The sequence below is a fragment of the Crocodylus porosus genome, unplaced genomic scaffold (assembly GCF_001723895.1).
Source record: "Crocodylus porosus isolate Cpor-Errol unplaced genomic scaffold, CroPor_comp1, whole genome shotgun sequence".
Lineage (NCBI taxonomy): Eukaryota > Metazoa > Chordata > Crocodylia > Crocodylidae > Crocodylus > Crocodylus porosus.
Genome location: NW_017728922.1, coordinates 1,639,400 through 1,659,474, shown reverse-complemented (window position 1 = coordinate 1,659,474; position 20,075 = coordinate 1,639,400). Strand labels below are relative to the sequence as shown.

At 47.2% G+C, this 20,075-nt stretch overlaps 1 protein-coding gene across 2 annotated transcripts; it reads left to right on the top strand.

Moving 5' to 3' along the window:
• The first annotated feature begins 448 nt into the window (after positions 1-448).
• On the top strand, positions 449-18,548 carry LOC109313133 (protein-glutamine gamma-glutamyltransferase E-like). Of its 2 annotated transcripts, XM_019539555.1 has the most exons (14): positions 449-680; positions 1,944-2,050; positions 4,006-4,179; positions 4,412-4,651; positions 7,224-7,342; positions 8,427-8,555; positions 8,735-8,915; positions 9,118-9,253; positions 10,610-10,713; positions 10,804-11,046; positions 12,996-13,313; positions 14,754-14,917; positions 16,451-16,575; positions 17,640-18,548. In XM_019539555.1, the coding sequence occupies exons 2-14, from the start codon at positions 2,044-2,046 to the stop codon at positions 17,791-17,793; spliced, it is 2,094 nt and encodes a 697-aa protein (XP_019395100.1). In that variant the 5' UTR covers positions 449-680; positions 1,944-2,043; the 3' UTR covers positions 17,794-18,548. The 2 variants fall into 2 exon arrangements, with proteins under 2 accessions (XP_019395100.1, XP_019395099.1); XM_019539554.1 differs by lacking the exon at positions 449-680 and having other exon boundaries at positions 1,857-2,050.
• The last annotated feature ends 1,527 nt before the right edge of the window (positions 18,549-20,075 follow it).

The window sequence follows — 20,075 nt, the reverse complement described above, 5'->3', positions numbered from 1 at the left end:
TGAGTGATGTTGTAACTTCATTCCAGCCATGCAGTTGGTCCAATAAAAAATATCACCCCAAAAAACGCTCGCCTCATACAAAGAAGCAAAGACTATAGGAATAGCCAATCAGGAGCCAATTGCAATCTAGTGCTTTACATTAACATCTTATTCTCATTCAGGAAGATCATTAGAGAGTGACAACATTTACACAGAAGAGAGATGAATGGTGGGGGGAGGAGGGGTATCTACAACAAATGTGCTAGAAGTCTTTGGATTACAGAAGGAAAAAGGTACATTGGACAGCAGCTTCAGGGCCCCAGAGCTGGAAGAGTACGGGAACAAAACATCCTGAATCTATCTAGACAAAGAGTGGGTAGAAATGAGCTAGGGAAACCGCCTACAACTTAATGAGTTCTGCAAATAGGCAAACAGCACTGTTCCAGAGGGATTGCAGAGACTACTGCCGCTTCAGAACAGCGAGCGATGGACGTGCAGGCTGGCTGCCTCTGAACAGGCCATTTTTCTTTGAAAGTTTTTTGGTGACTGGGTGTCCTGCAACAGTCAATGGGGCGGCTGCAACTGAGGCAGAAAAACTGTGTGAATCAAGTGAACAGCAAATGAGAGAGAATTAAGAGTAATGTTCCAGAATGAGTCATTTGCAATGCCTGAAGCAATCTCTGCATAGTGAGCAGCGGAAGGTAAGAACTGGCCAATGCCATTTGTCATTAGGTCTGGGCATGGGGTTCAGGTAACCCTGGAATTTGTGGCTTTGTGGATGTCAAGAAAGATGAATCAAAGGTAGGAAAAATATGCCCTCAATGAACTGTGTGTGTAGCAATCGAGAGCTCAAGGGAGAGGGAGTTCTGAGCATGAAGGGCCTGCCCCCTCCCCCGCTGGGGAAGAACTTGATAGCAGACTGTAGGGAAATACAGAAGGGCACAACAGATGCCATGCTGCCAGACTGGAATATGCTCTATGTTCCTCTTCCTCAGGACCACGCCAGGCTACAATGATTGATGCACAAGCAGGGGGCTCTTCTGGAGCGTGAAATGGAGTCTCAAACAGCAGCTGCCAGGAATGATTTTTATTGCTCAAATGGTTAAACAACTGGTGAACTAACCAGAAAACAAAAACAACCCCTCCCTCCCTTGGTATGTTAACCCCCAAACCCACCTCACAACTTTAGATATCTTCTGTTGTCTCCTTCGCTCAAGTGGGACCCGCACTCTCCGAGTACTGCCCTGCATCATCAGGGTGGCACGCCTGCTCCGACAGGTGGAGCTAGCAGCTTCCCCGAGGGGCCATTCTCCACTGGGAAGATACTGGAATAGGCAGATTACTGAAAACTGCCAGTCTCTCTTTCCAGAGCCTCTGTTCTGGTCACGAAACTACCCCTTAGAACAAATAATGAATGGAATTGGAGATCAGTTTCTTCCTAGTTTTTACTTTATGAAACTCAATACCAGAAACCCTTTTCCTTAACTCGCTAGTAAGAAGTGATTGCAGGAACAGGACAGAAAGCATTTTGAAACTTACGCTGTGTGAAAATTCAACATGTGATTGAAAAAGGGTTGGGGCAGGAAGCAGGGGAGGGGGTTTGCAAACAGAGCTGCTAAACTAAAGCAGGAATGACTCTGGACCAATAGGAAGTTACGAAAGCGAGAAGTGCCCCATACCTCCATGTGGTTCAGGCTCCCCTGACTCCCTATTTCCTCATCCTTAAAGGTGAGTTATGACATAGTTAGGAATCCTTGTAGGAAGCCCTGTTTGCCATGGGCATTCCCAAGAATGTATTTCCTCCAAGTAAACAAGCCGAGCGTGTCCTCCCACAGTTACACCCATGATGAGCTGGAAAACTGGCTTTGGACAGTCATTTATTATGGGAACTGGTTAATTCATTATACGTATATAAGTATCAAAAACGACTACCGAGCATCACTTCCATCTCTTTTGACCTTCAGGTAGCAACTACAAACAGATCAGATCTTTATTATTAATGTGGATTGCCTGGCCCTGAAGAATAAAAGGAGAAGGAACATAATTCACAGGAACTGAGAAAGGATGGAAGGTGAGTTTTGGGCACCCATCAGCGCATTCATGCTTTCCTTGCGAGTGCTTTCTTAAGAGGTCTGTATCAACAGGTTATTTTAGAGGGGTGTTTTCTGTTGTGATTTATGTGTGCACTGCACTTATAATGCTTTTACTGTTATTCATAACTGAGTCTTTCAAATAGATGTCTCAGTTTTCAGCAGCAGAAAATGTACTTAAAGGATGAAATTCACCTAGGGCAGAGGACTCCCATCCATAAATCCCACTGTTCATTTCAAATGTTTCTATTCATAGGGCTTCAGAGAGGCTAAGGCTTCCTTCTAGGCTAACTGCCCCAGGGTCACTTCCATCTTAATGGAGGAGAAAGGATTTTCAGAGTGATATCTTCAGGTCTGTTGAAGACTGTCTTGCATTTGAAAGCTTGTCTAACTGTATCCCAACTATACAGCTGGTCCAATAAAAGATATCACCCTAAGAAATCCTTGTTTCTCACAATCTCTGGACCATCACAGCTGCATCACCATTTTTATACTACCATTTTAAATGGAGGTCAACGTAGACCATATAAAGTGTCTGAAGAAAGTAGAGTTCCAACCCCCTGTTACCCTGCTCCTTGGATAATCTTTTAGGGAGGGGAGAAGGTGTGTAATGCTGGAGTCACAGTTAATCTGTAGGTACTTTACACTAGCGCAGTACTCACACTGAAGGGCAACAGTGAACCATGCCTTTGGGAAGGGAATGCATCCACTGATCAGAGGGGAAAGTTCAGAAAAAAGGGAGTGGGCGTGGGGGTGGGGGGGTGCCAGCCCACACAAGCAGTACAGTGAGTGGGGGAGAGAGGAGGCAAGTAGACTGTGCGGCCTGTGGCCCTCAGTCGCTGTGAAGTTGGACAGCTTATAGGATATGAACATCAACAGAAGCAGGACTAGCCTCTCCAAAAGGGTAGGGTTGGGAGGACCCAAACCCACTTCTCCTGTGCAGACCCAGCTAATTCTGTGCACAGGCTAAATAAACCTGCTGTGCTTTGTGCAGTCTTATGCATGTGTCTACCCAGAGCTCCCAGGGACAGGCTGCTGTACTCTACCACCATCACCAGCATGATGCTGTGTACAAGCTACATAACTCACGCACAAGGGGCTTAGATATATCCAAGATAATTAAATTGCAATGCTGAGACCGGCACGCATCTCCAAATGCCAGAAAGCTGGTAGACTGCGTGTTATAGAAGCTGCAGTGACTCTGGACTTTTAAGTCACGGCCCCTCTTGAGGGAGGGTGTTTGGATGGGGCTGCTTAAAAGGAGAAGCCTCCAGATGCCTGGTACCTGACCCAACAGGAATCCCCAACATTCAGTATAACATACCAGGGGCCGAACCGCCCTTTGGGACAGGTGCCGATTTGCTTTGTCAAAGTGTCTGTCTTCAGCAAAACCCTTCTCACTCCCCCTTTGTACCCTCTAACCCCCTCTCACTCGTGTTGGACCAGCCACAGTCTGACTGTGCCTCTTTCCCTACCGCAGGCAAGGCAACAGGACAGGAATGTTGGTAAGGACAGTAAGGAAAAAACCCCACAATGTTTCTATTTTATACAGAAACTGTCCATTTATGAACTTAGATCACATCACTTCTAGCCTGCAGAACTTTAGGGATTAATTTCTAAAGTAACTTCTGCTGCCAACCCTGAAATGGCATCTACCTGCCATTACTAACAACTGTAGTATCCAAGGGTGGTAGTAAAACAGCAATAATAGTTGCTGGTAGTAAAATACTTCAACTGCATGACATGGGGACAGTAGCAGAATCCAATAGGATAAACTCTTTAGGTCATCACTGACTACTGGTCAAGATACCAAGAGTCTTCCTTCAGTCCAATCTTCTTCCAGCTACAAAACCTCTGCTCCTGCCCAGCGAATGGCTTCTGTCTTTGGAAAATGATATTACTGGCTGCTCTTTCATTCTCCCTTCTCCCTTCACAGCTCTAACACCGACGCACATCAGCTGGCAACCTTCGGCAAACACCAGTGCCCACCGCACAAATAGATATGCCCACAAACAACTGATCGTGAGGAGAGGACAGAGCTTCACCATCACCTTATACTTCAACAGGCCACCACAGTCTGGAGACAGCCTAGCATTCATCACCGAAACTGGTAACTCCCTGGGCACCCCAACCTATTTTGCTCCTGGAGCAACCATCTTTTCCCATATATAGTCCCCCACTTCCCCTGCCCCAAGATGCATGAGCCCCTCACTCCCATCAAGTCTCTAGTCCTCCCTAATGAGCAGACTTTCGCACAAGATCAATTTCAGCACCACGCTCTGTACTCCTGAAGGAGCCGTCATCATTCATCCAAACATCGCTGTTCCCGTTCTCTCTTCCAGGACCGTCCCCTTCAGAAGCAAGTCGTACCAGGAACGTATTTAACCTCTCTGCAGCGGGAGCCAGTGGCTGGTGTGCAAGCCAAGGACCCAGTGAATCCAACTACACAAACTTTATGCTCTCCAGTCCAGCCAATGCTCCCATCGGCCGTTACAACCTCAGCCTCCAGATCACCTGTGGTAACCAGGTCTCCTCCAGGTTCCTGGGACAGTTTGTGCTGCTCTTCAACCCATGGTGCCCAGGTAAGAATGACACTGCTTGCTCTTGAAGACAGTAGCGTGCTATATCTGCCTGCATAATGTGCTCAGCAGGCTCAGCGCACCAGCCCTGCCCTGCCCACAGACAGCAAAGTCAGTTCTTGGTTCAATTGCCCTTTTTAAAGAAACACATCTTTACTGATAAAAAAGATCCAGCCTCTGTGTCAGTGATAAATACCAGCTGTGCCACCAAAGTATTCAGCAGAAAGCACAGGGAGTTTTCTGGGGCCAAGGAGATCATATTTTAAAGGCAGTGTGGTTTCCTATAGGAGATGAAACCTTTGTTCATTCATGCACCAAGGGAAAGGCCCAGCACTTCCCGCCTCTCAGCGGATGCTGGCAGTGGTGAAGCCTGAGCCAGCTGGACTTCCCACAGGTGCAGCAGGGGGACACCGAGTGAAGGCGATGGGGAACTTTCAAGGTGGGGTCAAGAGGGCTAGGACTATACTTCTCTCCTTTTTCCCCTCTGCAGCCACCCCATTTTGCAGAGGAATTGCAAATCCCTTAGTTCAGGTCTGACAAGAAAGAGAAAATAGAGTTCTGAAGTTTCAGGATGGTTTGGGCTTCTAATTTTAAGAAAACTATTCTCTACTCAGCTGTGCCACTGAATGTTCTGCATGAAGGGAGGGGACAAGTGGCTGCATAATCAGCAGCAGCTTCCTTGCTTGACTATACAGCAACTGCCATATAATTAGTTATGGATCCGTGCCAAAAGGCCACCCTTAATGCACGGGTAAAGAGCTGAGATCAAAAGACCTGCTAATTATACCAGATGTGTTGAAAGGAAGTGTGATAGTTAGGGAGCAACAATTAGGACACACCGGCAGTATATACACAGGCTTTCCTGGGTAAAGAGCCTTTCAGGTGGCTGTAGGGGCTATGTGCTCAGGTAACATCTGCACCAATAGATACATGTGCTTGGGGGTAGGGGAAGGGATAATTAGAGTGGTTCCCAGGGAGCCGCTTTAATTAAAAAACACCGCAGCATTACATGTATTAAGCCCCCACATTTAAAAATGACAGTGGGTCCTTTTAATTAAAGGTCATTCGACAAGCTAAAGTGCCCCAGTGGCCATTTTTAAACCCGTGGGGGCTTATACGTGTGATGCTGCAGCGGTGCTAGAGTGTTCCAAGTAGAACATGGAGCAGACTTGATTAACGAAGTCCGCTCCGACGCGTTCTAGTCAGAACACGTCAGAGCACGTGTGTAGGCACCCAAACAGTCAGGCAGAGACTGAGAGTTTGGCAGTGCTTGAGCTGGGACACGGGCACAGCCCTGGCACCAGCAGAGCTGGTTTTGTTACTTTATGAATACTGGAAGACAGGGAGAGAAATGAATGTGGTTCTAACTCTTTCTGTCATCCCAGTTTAAAATCTGGGATTTGGAAGAGCAGTTCCCACGTGAGGTGTGTCCAAGGATGTAGGGACTCTTCCCAAACAAGAGGGAGGACCCAGGAGGTAGCCAGGCAGTAGGAGTGCTACCTGCCAACATCTTCCCTTGTGTAATAACCCCTGGATGCTGACAAAGGAGCAGTTTCTACTTCTGACTAAGCATACCAATCCAGTAAGTAACAGCATAAGATAGAAGTAGAAAACTTATTTTTTGGACAAAGGAAATTCAGCAGCTTTAAACTATGTGGACTTCAGTAAAGCATTTGCTTCAGTGTCACCTGGGAAATTACTAGTTAAGATAGAAAAGATAGGGACCAATACAAGAACTGTAGAATACATGAGAAGCTGCCTGAGAGTAGGCAACGATGGGCACCGCTGAACAAGGAAGGCTTGAGGTGGAGGGCAGTTACTACTGGAGTTCCTCAAGGTCTGGTCTCAAGACCATCTTTAATGCTTTCATTAAGGAGGTTGGCACAAAAATTAGGAGGGCCTGGCCAAATGTGACGATGGAGAAAGTTGTGAGGCATCATCAATGCTGAGAAGGATTGGAGGCTCACATCATGTACAGCTTTATAACTGGATTCCAACATCAAGGAAGCTAAGCCTGTAACAAGCAGATGTTGGTCTCCAATGCTTGGCCTTTCAAATAGACTGCACAGCGATTAGGCAATGTACAGTAAGGAACAGTCCTGACCCAAGAATCATACCAGCTGAACTCTCCTCAAAAAATATCTTTTCCATACTAACTTCTTCAACAAGAATCAAAATAGCCAGCTTGAGCTCTTCTTCTACTCCTTCTCTGATGATATGCACGGAGAGCACCCACCACATTATACAAAAGTCAATGGAAGTGTCAAGGGACTTGGTTTTTTTTAAATTAACTAATAATTTAGGAAAAGTATACAGGTACTACAAAGACTGGGGGGAAAAAACCTACATACAATACTAAGTACGAGGTAGTTGTTATTAATCTCTCCTCAGATTGGATGCTGTACAAAGTGCCTACAATGAACTGCACAAGCTCATAGAGCTACAGCAATAAGATGCGTCTTGTCAGTTAACCAACCTACCTACCCAGGGACACCAGGAGGCAACCACGCTTTTGGCTAGAGGTTGTATTTGTGTCCTGTCTTGTTAATAACAGCACATGTAACTGGACTTTCAGGTGACGAAGTCTACATGGATGATGAAAGTGAGAGACAGGAATATACGCTGAATGAAAACGGAATCATCTTTGTGGGAAATGCAAAGTACATTCAAGCAAGAGGATGGTACTATGGGCAGGTAAGCTGTAGGGAATGCATATGATCACCTAGGCCTTACCTCCCATTTCATTCCATCTCCCCACTTGACCCTGACATGTTCAGCTCCTTCCCTAGGACACCATGTAGGGCGTCAGGGTATTTATTTAAAAGTTGAGAGTTACTTGATTGGCAAGGACTTAACCCTTCATGTCACAGAACAGAATTACATCATTCGTTGCTGCCATAGGTGGGACACTAGCGAGAGCACTGAGGCTCCTGCACAAGCAGCAACAAGGCTTCAGAGGACGTGCACAGGGATGCACCTCATCAGCAAACCATTTTTCTCCTCAGACATCCATTCTTCCCTCACACCCACTCTCTTTTTTACCCTCTGTCCTGAGAGACTAAGTCAGCTGGTATACAGGGGGATGAAGCCTTCTGCTCAGCTCTAAGGATTACCTACAAGCTGAAATCAAGGACAGTCTCAGCTCATGTTTGTACTGCTAGCTTAAAACCTTGCACTCCCTGAAGCACAACCATACAAAAACCTGCAGAATCAAGGCTGTAGCGTTTCTCCTGGGACGAGGCTGGTATCTTCCAAGCCAGTATGATCCGCTTGTTTTATCAGTTGGCTTAGAATTAACCTCACCAGAGAAAACATTATCTTTGTTGCATGTTTTTACAGACCCTGGCCCTGATCTGTGACTCTAGCCCCTAAGAGGTACCATAATGCAAATAAAAGCATTGTAATCTGCCTTGCTTGGGAACTACCTCCAGCACAACGCAGTCAAACTGTACTGAATTCATTGCTGGTGCATCCCTTGCCCTGCAACCAACAGTTTTGCCCCAAGTGAAGTGATCTTGGCTTGTTCCAGTTATGTCATAGTAACCCCATTTAATCCTCACACGTGGTCACTCAGCCATCTGCTTCAGTTCACACATCACTCACATAACACACGCAACAGCTGTACATACTGCACAGCAGCCAAATTTGTAGGCCTACAGTCACTGTAAGCTACTCCAGTGGAAGTTTTAAGAACTAGGGAGGTGTGAGAGAGTTTATCCTCCAATTAAGATGGTAACATATTAATTCTCCCCTTATCTGCTTTCCTTTCTGGTTACAGTTTCAAGATCGCATTCTAAACATCTGCCTTACCATGCTGGATCTGAGCCTCTACTACCGTCAGAACCCAGTCGCCGATGTAACCCGTAGAGGAGACCCAAAATATGTGGGTCGGGTGCTCAGTTCTATGGTAAGAAACAGGCTGTTTGCTCTCAATTTAAGACACGTTTACAAGCAGAAAGCATTAGCTGCTGTATGACAAGTAAATCCCTGCAGGACCAGCTGTGTCCCGAGCAATAGGACTGGAAATGTGCAACAGTTTCTCATGCAGGACTTGCTTGTGTGTGTGTGCTCTCTTTCATATTGTAGATCAATGGGAATGACAATGATAACGGGGTGCTGCTGGGCAACTGGCAGGGAAATTTCACCGAATACGAGAATCCATCCAGATGGGAAGGCAGTGTAGTCATCCTCCATAAATGGCTTCAAGACAATTACCGCCCTGTGCAGTATGGCCAGTGCTGGGTTTTTGCAGGCGTGATGTGTACAGGTACGTCCTAGGGGCAAAGCACTCTGTGGGGAAGGAGGTGTCCTACAGCCTCCACCACTTACAGGCACCTGGAAGTGACTCAGTGCCTGCCAGGGACCAGAGCATCACAACTGAAATGGTGCCTAGTGCCGCTGGTGGGGGAGAAGCCAAGCAACAGCGCAGTCAGCAAGCTGCAGCAGCTGCGTGTGTCTTTGTGTTTCAGCCCTGCGGTGCCTGGGGATCCCTAACCGCCTGATCACCAACTTCAATTCTGCTCACGATTCGGACAGAAACCTGAGCGTGGATAAATACTATGACCCTTATGGGAGGAGCCTCCCGATCGGCAAAGACTCTTCGTGGTGAATATGGCATCAGGGTCCCAGTGGGGTTCCCTGCACACATCTGACGTGGGGCTCCGGCTCCGCTCCCCACAGCATGGCCCAGCCCTGAGAAGGGCTGTTCCACGTGCATGGGTGCCTAGAGTGGGGCCCCGAGCCACTGCACGTGCTGCACCCCAGTCCGCCTGGGGACGGAAGCAGATGCAAAGGTGCCATGTGTGCCCAGTTCCCGGCAGTGCCATGCAGCTCAGGGCAGCCTGTCCGCCCTGGGCCTGGGGCCGCAGTGCAGCACAGCCTTGCTCGGAGTCAGCCTGGAGCCCCTGAGTTGCCATGATGATGATCCCACCATTGCCAGTGTGGGAGGACACCACATCGAGCCACTGCACTGCAAGGGCTGGATGGTGCGGCCCGCGGGTCTCTGGTGCCGGACCTGGACTGTCTCGTTCCACCCGTGCCGTGCAGTCCAGAGCCAGCCTGCCACTGCCACCAGCTCGTTCCTGCCTGTGTCTCAGCCACCTCTGGGCTCAGCCCATGCTGGGATCAGCCCTTCAATCGCACCCCAAATTGGTCCTTTCCCTGCAGGAATCCACTCCTGCTGCTCCCACGTGCAGCAGCGCTGCCCTGGAGCAGTGGTTGGCTTGCTCCCTGCACCACCAGCCCCAAGAACTCCAAAATCAGGTTGCCACATTTGCCCTCCGTGGCTGCAGCCCGTGGTCCTTTTGCCCACATCAAGCCAGCTGGCTTCTGACCTTACACATGCAGGATTGAAGGGGGTGGCAGGGGGTCCTCCTTCCTCCTCCTCCCAGCTTTTATTCCTGGCAGCACCCAACCCCAGGCCTTTGATCAAAATCAGTCCCTAAGCAGGGGTTGGACTTGAGGTGTCCTCCTGAGGTTGCTCCCAACCCTCCTGTTCTGACTCCGAGTGTTCCCTTGCTGTCATCTCCCATCCTTCCCAGGACTCTGTCCTACACACCTCCTCTACAGCCAGCCATCCTTCCCCCAGGTCGTACCACTGACTGCCACGTGCACCCTTCTCCCTGTATGTCTCCGGTCCTGGGCTTTCCTGGGTTCCTTAGCTGAGAGCCACCCTTTCCATCCTGCCTCTGCACAGTCTCAACAGGTGTAGGACTGCTCTTCTTTCTCCCAGTTTGCTCCTTCTTAAAGGGCTGAGTCTCAGCAAGACAGCTGCACCCAGCACCTCTCTCTTTAAAGGGGACTTTGTGGACTGGTACAGAGGCTCTGCATGGCCTCTCGGCTAGTCCTCCCAAGCATCTCTTCATCTTTGTTCTTAAAAAGGAAACATGTACAACCCCATAATTACACCGATTGCCTGGGATCCTGTTCTTCCTTTGAACTGCCCCTTGTTTTCACCTTCAGGGATTACCATGTCTGGAACGAAGGCTGGTTCATTCGGACAGACCTGGGAGCATCATACAATGGATGGCAGGTCCTAGACTCAACTCCACAAGAGCCAAGCAAAGGTAACAATACCATTTCCTCTTAGGAGAAAGCATCTCATTGCCAAGGCTGCTAGTGCCTAATACAATTGCTGCTTTTTCTTCATACCCTAGGGATATTTCAGTGCGGTCCTGCCTCTGTTGTAGCCGTCAAACAAGGCGATGTAGACTTGAGCTATGACACCTTATTTGTGTTTTCGGAGGTGAATGCCGATAGCAACCGGTGGATCGTCTACAGCAATGGAACTAAGAAACGAGTGTATTGTGATACCGAGGTATTTGGCAGGTTTATTAGCACCAAGGCTGTGGGCAGCAATGCCCGTGTGGATGTCACTAACAACTACAAATACCCAGAAGGTAAAGGAAAATTCTCTATCACAATTCATTTCCTATTGGGTTCTCGGTAACTGGTTGTCTCGTTGGCTTGAACGCTTCTGTCTCCCTTGGAAGACTATTTCTGGCAGTATTATTTGTAGTTTCTTTTCATAAAATGTGGATGCCCTACTCATATTGCAGGAATTCTCAGCAGGAAATGTAATGGCCCATATCCTGCAATACACAATATTATAGTGTCATACAGAACATTTTACTACTCAGACAAAAGAGTAGTTAAAACCACCTGTAAAACAGAATTTAAAAAAAAATCTATTGCAGGAGATACTACTAATGTCCCAGGAACTAAGTCCCCTCCTCACCCCATGCTGCAAACGGAAATTGGGGTCCTCTTCACAGCACCAAGGGAACTGACTGTGTCCACCAGCCAAGTTCACACCTTTGCCATTAGCTGGCATCTAAGCCTGGTCCTCCCAGGGCAGCCACGTGTACTGAAATGCTGAAGGTTCCCGTGGACCTTCACTCTGCATGTTTCCATCTTTTCAGTCTTTCTGCTTTACAAATGGGAAAATGTCATGGGTTTATTTCGAAACAGGCACATATTTGACATACCAACCTCTGTCACATGAGAAGACAAAATGCCAGTTTGCGGCTCCCCAGTTACCACCGCAGTATAAAGGGCAGATCTTCTCTGCTAACCCTTCTTCTCCCTCTCCTGAACAGCTCTTGGATGAAGTGCATCCGGGTCCGCCGATTTGAACACATCCAGCCCCTCCAAGTGCCCCTTCACTAAGTCTGAGCTAACAATTGGTGGGCTGGTGTCCCTCCTGTGGCTATCTATGATCCAATTGGGAGATTTGCCTTGGCCTGTGTCTAGGAATACAGACACAAATAACTCATTGAAGGACTCAGCTTTGTCACCAATTGCCCTCGTTTGTTCTGTAGGGTCCTATGCTACCCTGCACCTTCCTTTTGCTCCCTATATACCTGAAGGACTTTTGTTGTCCTTAATTTTTGTTGGCAGCCTAAATTCTAATCCTGTTTTGGCCTCCCTAACTGATTGCCTGCAAGTGTGAGCCACGGAGGTATACTCCTCCTTGATAGCTACCCCCCCCCCCCCATTTCCACAGTCTGTATACCATTTTCTTTGCTCCTAGGCTCTTAGTCATCTTGCTTAAATTCAGTTTTAAGTTTCCTAGATTACAATGACATAACTAGGGCAGGGGCACCAGGGCAGCCATCCTGATCACAGATTTTGGGGGGGGGCGGGGGGCAGGATGGACACAACACAGCTGCTGCCACAGCAGCATAATCCAAAATTGTGATTTCACAGTGCAGTGGCAACCAGAAGCAGCCCTGTGCATGGCAGCTGCCCTGGGTGCCCAGCCTCATGGTTATATCCCTGCTGGGTCTCAGTGTCTAGCAGAGGGGTAACAACCGCAGGGTGTTTGTAGTACAATGGGAACTTGCTCCTGATGGAGGCATCTAGACACTACTGTAAACAGCAGAGGACAGGCAGAGTATCAGCACAGGTTTTCAGAGGGTCAGAGAGAACCCCACACTGGTCTCGATTCCCAAGCTGTCTATGCCACCAATCACAAACTCTCCACTGAGGTAAACCTTATACATTTCCAACAGCAGGAGCCACCAGGGAAAGCAACAGTACCCCAGGGACCAGCCATGAAACTACTCTGCTTTTTGAGAACTAAAAAACTGTTGAGAACTGACATTTTTTTGAATCAAAACTGGATAGAAACAGCATTCTGTCTCACATAATATTATCAGAAATGTGTGCATGTGGTGGCTCCATGATGGCTCTGGAGTAATACAGTTACAAACTTTGTTTTTAATGAAATACTGTACATCCTGTGAACATTTCAAACTATGCATAAGCTGCATTTTCAGAGTGGCAAGGACTGTGCACTGGAGAAAAAAAAAAAATCATGAGTTTTATACCTTTCCCTTTCAACCAGGCTCTCCTGAGGAAAGACAAGTATATAGAAAAGCATGGAACAAGATATTTGGATCAAACACCACAGAAAGACGCCCAGAGGTTCTTAATGAAAGATCCACAGATGCAGCTAGAAATCCTGGCATCTCTGGGAGATTCAAGCTGGTTGAACCCCCAGTGCTTGGACACGACATCAGCCTAATTTTAATTCTCAACAACTTGTCCTCTGAACACAAGTCTGTTAAGGTGAACATGAATGCATCAAGTATCCTGTACACCAGGACAACAGTGGCAGAGATCCTGCAGGAAACCGCCTCTGTTGAACTCGGTGCTAACGCAGGTAATTTTTCGTATGACTCAACAGCCCACAAAACTATCCTCTTAAACTGACAGACTAAGAACATGCTCATGGTCAAATGGATGGGAAGATAACACATAGAATACATCAGAGTCAGTCAATCTGTGGCATGTGTGGCACAAGTGACACAGGCAGCCTCTGCGTGGCATGCAGCAGATCATGGACAGGGCAGGCACCGCAGTGGCACACAAAGCAGGGAGCAGAAAACAGAGCAGCAAACTGGGCAGGGAGCACAGGGCTAGGAGTAGAAAACAGAAGCACAGATCAGGCAGGGAAAGGGGATCAGAGTGACATGTGGGGAGAGCGCAGGGCCAATTTGTGGCACAGGTGTGAAAAAGGTTGGCTCCTCCTGCAATACATCCTGTCTGTCAGCCTTGTAAAATGATCTTGAATAATAGGAGGTTAGACAACAGTTTGTGTAGGATGGTTTGGAGAGCGATAATCCTGCCTCAGGCAGAGGGTTACACTAGATGTGACCTCCAGAGGTCCCTTTGAACCCTACTTTTCTGAGTTTCTGACTTTGGGAACAAAAATCTGCTCGTGTACCCTTAAGTAAGGTTCTCCACTGCTGGCAATTTTTACATCTATTTAAAAATTGGGCATTTTTTCCTGTTCTATTTCAATTTCAAACAAGAATTAATGCAGGGGATTCCCTTTACCATGCAGGTTGTCTGGCTAGATTATCACAATGGCTTCCTCCTGCCCTACAACCTGCCAGACATGTTCAGAAATACTGCGCTGTGGGCTAAAGGAGAAGGCAAATGTTCCCTGCCTGGTCCATGTCCTCTCTTTCTCAGCCATCAAGGATCTGCAGTGAATTTAACAGAAAAGGGCACATATGCAGTAGGAACAAATTAGAATATAGTAAAACTTGCATCAAAACTACATGTCAACCTCCTTAAGAGCACTTGGGTTAATAAAACAGGAAAAATATTATGTTTCTCCATCCTAACAGGCTGTAGAGTGAGAAACTATTATTTTTCAATAGACAGAAGAACTGTAGGGAAAGAGCAATGACAGGAGGGCTGGGCTGGACTGGACTGCTCTTGTAACATCTGGCCTGATCCTTCTGCCTGCCAGCTGACGTAAAACAAAGAGGGAATAGGCCAAACTTCTTACAACAGGCCAAGTAAGAGTCTTAGCATGGACAATACTACATGCAGAGACAAATTCTGGTTGGGTTTCAACAAGACTCCCCGTATAGAAAAACAAAGGGTTTGCACAACAACAGAGCAGATTTTGTCCCAGACTGCAAAACACTAGGCAGTGACTATCAGCGATGAAGAGAAGGGGGTGTCCAGCAAGAAAACCCGTCTGGCCTGGTAAACAAATGCTACAAAAAAGACAGACTCAGTTGGTCACTTGGGGGATATCTGGGACATTACTGGAGTCTGAGACTTTCCAAATATGTTTGAATTCCAGAAAAGCATATTCTACTAAAGTTCCCTTACTCCCGGTATGGAAAGCACCTGACTGATGACAAGAGGATCCTAGTCACTGGGTTGTGTGAAGTCATGAACATACCAGGGGTGAAGTTTCTGGTGGAGAAGACAATCATGTTAGAGAATCCCAAAATCATCATCAAGGTAAGAGAGGTTTCCACGTTGCCTTGAATGGAAAGCAGCAAATACAAGAGCTCTCCTCAGAGAAGCCTATAGATGGTGTTCAGGCTAGAGCAGGGTCCAGCAGCCTAGGCCTACAGACCAGATCTGGCCCATGGAGATGGTGGGGGGCCTCAGCAGCAGAGGGCTTTGCCCTTGCTGTGCTGCAGCCAGGTGCCAGCACGGGTGCACCTCCATCCCAAGCTGGGTCATTCTGATGTGCCAGTAGGAAACATGGCAAAGAGCTGGCCTAGACCAGGGCTGTCCAACTCCTAAGCCACCAGGGGCCACAAGCCAAAGGGGTCGTGCCAACATGAGCCCCGGGTTCACTGGGCTGCATGCTGTGTGTGTCACGCCCAACCCTGTGCTACACCAGGCACATGGACGCCCCAACCTCACCTGTAGCTCCCCAGCTCCAAGCTCTCCCTGTGCCACCCGTCCCTGTTCCTTGTGCTAGGGGCAGAAGCCAGACGAGGGAGGGGGAACCCAGAGACCCCAGCTACTGCTGCAGCCAGAGCAAATGGGCATGGGGTGAGAGTCCTGGGACAGCCCTGGGCTAAAGGATGGGAATTCTATGAGAAAGTGAGGCAAATCAGGCCATGTTTTCAGAGGCAGCTCCTGAGTCCTGTCTGCCCAGCTTTAGAACCTTTAAGACATCTCAAAGAATGTAAAATTCAGGAGCTACTTATGAACATTCACCCAAATCTCTGTTCTCTTCTGCAGTAAAGGGACCAAGTCTCTTGTGCAAAAGAGCAAATGACACTTCCCTCATCTTCCATATCAAGTGCTATCCCATCTTCTGTCTGGGATTAGTTATCTTTTTTCAATTCCGTCCTTATTTGAGTTAGTGTTCTGGTTCCTCTCAAATGATCATGCCCTGGCCTGAAATACAGACCTGGGACCCTGATGGACATTTCATTATGGTCAATTTAAATGGCTTTGCCTGCTTATTCCCCAGCAAAAGTATTTTCTTTGTGCATTGCATTCCAGGACAATCAGGCAGCAAATGAAAGAAGAGGCAAACTAATGTCTGACAGAAGACAGGACAGGGTGGCACCTTAGAGACAACCTATTGCCTATGGAAGCATATGCCTTTCTGTGCAAGTTGGTCCCTAGGGTGCCATGCTACCCTCCTTTCTGCCCTAGTTCAGACTAATATGGCTAACTCCCTCTCTCAAGACATTTCTGAATAGGTCCAAGATTCAGTTCTTCAACATGTGTACGATTTCCCTGAATGGTACAACTAATTCAAATTCAGTGTAAGGAAAGACCGAGAAGGGAGATGCACATCAACCAGGAGCTGAATTCAGTTGTTCCTACCTAGAATACTCCAGCCCCTGAAGGGAAGTGACACTGTACCCATAACACTGCTTATGTTTGACCAGAGAGAGTGCCAGATACCGTCCTGAGAAGGTTAACACCTTTGGCTGTTCATAGGCAACAGTCCTGCAAGGGCAGGTGGGGAGACGGCGAGGGCATCAGAATGATGATGGACCCAAATGTTTCTGTCCTGCTTAGGTTCCTTCCCAGGTTGTGGTGAACAGAGCAGTTAACCTAGAGATCTGGTATACCAACCCTCTCCCGGAACCTGTGGAGGACTGTGTGCTGCTGGCAACACTGATGAATCAGCAGGTCAAGATAAAGTAAGTAAAGCAGCAGCATCTACTCAGTGCTTCTGATAAGACCAGTAGTGAGACTGGAATGGTCTCCCCCCAGCCCGCGAGCAAGACTCGGAAGGGAAATGTTCTAACCATGAAACTGCAGGTATCCCGATGTCACATTTAGAACTCAAATGTGGCATCGGGTCTGCAACATGTTAAAGAAAAGAAGAACGATGAAACTGCGGGGAGAATAGGTGCATAATTTCAAGAGCATTTTACTTCTGTGGTCTGCATCTAAAGCTGAGATTTGCAGTTCTATTCATAGATATGTGACAGCTACTCAGATAGGATTTTGGACTTCACTGCTTCTTCCAGTGTAAGATGCTGCCAGCGCTTCCCTCCTCCCAGGACAAACAAGAAGAGGTGTTCTAGACTTTATCAGCATAAATATTTAATATTTGGAGAGGGAAAGCTAGCAAAGAATAAGTCCCTTTCAAAGTATGTGGGACTAACGCCTTCTTAGTTACATTTTTTCTGTGCATGGGCTCCTTGTGGATTCCTCCTCCACAAGCTCAGTGTACATGTCCTACGGGGGTTGAAGTGCATTGGGCCCTGAGCTGACCTGGCCGGGCCACCTGTGAGAACTCTCAAAGCTGTCCCAGTCTGTGGCACCTTCAAACACTGGAACATGTAGAACACCACACGCCGGGGCGGTCCCTGGCGAGCCCCGGTTCGGAGTTACCAGTGCAGTCCAGGAGGAAAAGAAAAACAATCCTTACTTCTGCAGCCAGGAGACAATGTAGGTGCTGGAAGGGACATCAGAGAAGAGTGACAGATAAATAAGTGTCTAAATATGAGATGCAGCTCACCCTGTGGTCTCAAATCAACAGGTCTCAAACTTAGATAGCTAGCAACTCTGCACGCCATGCAAATGCAGAATGTGCAGCAGCTCCCCCTGTTCATCTATCCACTTATAAACGTGTGTGGCAACATGCTTCCTGATCCACACAGGTCTTGAGCTTCTGCTTTTCCTTGGGACCCCCAGCATACATAACGGGAGAGTGCCCCTGAACTCATTGGTTTCCTTTCTTTGTGTTTTTTTTCAGTGTGGCAGGACTAGCACCAAAGGAGCAATCGATGATTTATTATGAATTCACACCCCGCCAGACCGGCAACTTGCAGCTGCAGATAGACTTCTCTTGTAACAAGTTCTCACATGTTAAGGGGTTTGTGACAATTTACGTGGCACCTGGTCACTAAATGACTTGCAGCACTTGCAATTTGTCTGACCTTGGAGGTAATCTCTGATTTCTGCACTAGCATTAAAAATCATTTACCTCTGCACAGTGATTGTGACAACTGATCAGTTAGTACATTTTCATTCTTAATGATTTGTGAAGTGTTAAATAGGAAAATTCCCACAAGGATGAACAAAATTTCTCACTCCCTGCATCACAACAGGATAACTTATTTTGCTTTCACAATCATTTCTTCTCCACTCTTGAATATTTCTAATCAGGCTTCTTTTTTGGCTATTTAGTATGGAACTCTTGTCAGAACAAATGTGGCTCTATTCCCTCTGGAAACAGTTCCAGTGTTTTACAGAATGTGTATATATGGTGTTGAACTCAGAGCATCAGAAGTTTAATTGCACTGATAAAATCTGATTATAACCTATTCCAAATTTGTCAGCAATAAACTGATTTTTCAAAGGATTATTCATTCCAGTTAGATATTATTTCCTTTGTAACTGTCAGCAATACTGCGATTCATGCATCTCATAAAAACTGCATAGGAGCCTGGATGGAATGAAGGATACATATTTTCCCCCAACTTTACAAGTTTACTTGCCTTAACAGAACAGTTCCTCCAGTAGTTACCACAATTCTGTGATTTTGTGACATGTTACTGCCTCTGCATTTTCCTCACAAGTTACTGTTTGACATCGGGCAAAAGGAAGGGTAGAGCTGCACTTTACAGATTAACTGAATCAAATAAATAAATGGCTTTCATGAGCGAGAGCTCACTTCATCAAATGATGTCAGACTTTGTCAAACATGAGGGGGAAAAACAAACAAACAAAGACTAGTCTCTGCAAGCAGCCTCCTCCCTGATCCCTCAGAAGAGGGAAAACCACACAACTAAGGATGCATCGCCCAAGAAACCACAGCAATGGAATTAGAAAAATGGATCCAGGACACCAGGCTTGTCTTTATTCCCCACAGTACCTCTAATCACATAGGGGTAAAAAAAAAAACAACAACAAACCCCCAAAAAACAAACCAACCTGGAACTAAGGATTCTTCCAGTATCGTGTGTCAACATTTTGTGGCCAAGTCCAAGTGGCCACGAGTGTAGAGCCCGGTTCTGAATTGACACGGACAATCCAGAGGTGTTTTTCTGCAGCGACATAAACAAGGAGTATGGTTGCACTCAGACCTGCCTTGTCCACATGTCACCACAGTTATGGCCAAGTCCCAGTTTACCACCTCTTGTGAGTGCCCTGACCTTGGTGCTGCCATACACCAGGTCAGGCCTAGGTGGGACTCAGGATTTCTTGAAATTTTGCCAGTAATGAGGTCCAACGCCAGGCTCAATATGGTCACTGGGGACGGTTCAACATAACTGTGCAGCCACATTCCTGACATTAAGATATTCATTAGGGGACATTAAGTCTTCAGTTGTTCAGTCCTGAAGAACAAGGTAAAGGTAGACAAGGCTTGACATTTCCAGCCGTGAAAGACAATTAGGAAACATCTTTCCAAACGTCTTTATGCACCACATCAAAGATAAGGGCACAGCCAATATTTTTTTCCTGAAATGAATTGGAGAGATGGGGGCAGAAAAACACCCTAGTATGACAACAGTGCAGGAAAGGGAAATAGAGCCTGGGTGGTTATGAAAGGGAATCTGTGAAACAGTTCCCGGTTCTTACTCCTTTAATCATGTTGTGTTGAAAGCTCAAGGCAGCCTCTAGGCTCGTGCCAGCATGTGTTGCCAGAATTTGTTTCTAGATAACTTTTAAAGCAAGGGAGGAGGGAGATAAAAGCAGCAGTGAGTCTGTAATTAGGATTAGAATAGGTGGTGCTTACTCAGGAAGACAAACACAACAGTTCTGCTGTAAAGAGCTCCCTCCAGGGTACAATCCAAGGCAAAATGCCAAACAAACAGTAGACAAATTATGACATATAATCACAGAGACACAAGGCTGGAAGAGATAGTTTCATAGTTTCTAGGGTCGGAAGGGACCTGAGCAGATCATCTAGTCCGACCCCCTGCCATGGCAGGAAAGAGTACTGGGGGCAAATGACCCCAGCAAGTTGTTCATCTAACCTCCTCTTAAACACCCCCAGGGTAGGGGCCAGCACCACTTCTCTTGGAAGCTGGTCCCAGACCCTAGCCGCCCTGACCATGAAGTCGTACCTCCTGATATCTAACCTAAACCTGCCCTCTGCCAGCTTGTGACCACTATTCCTGGTCACTCCTGGCGGTGCTCGGGGGAACAGGGACTCCCCCAATGCCTGCTGATCCCCCCTGACTAG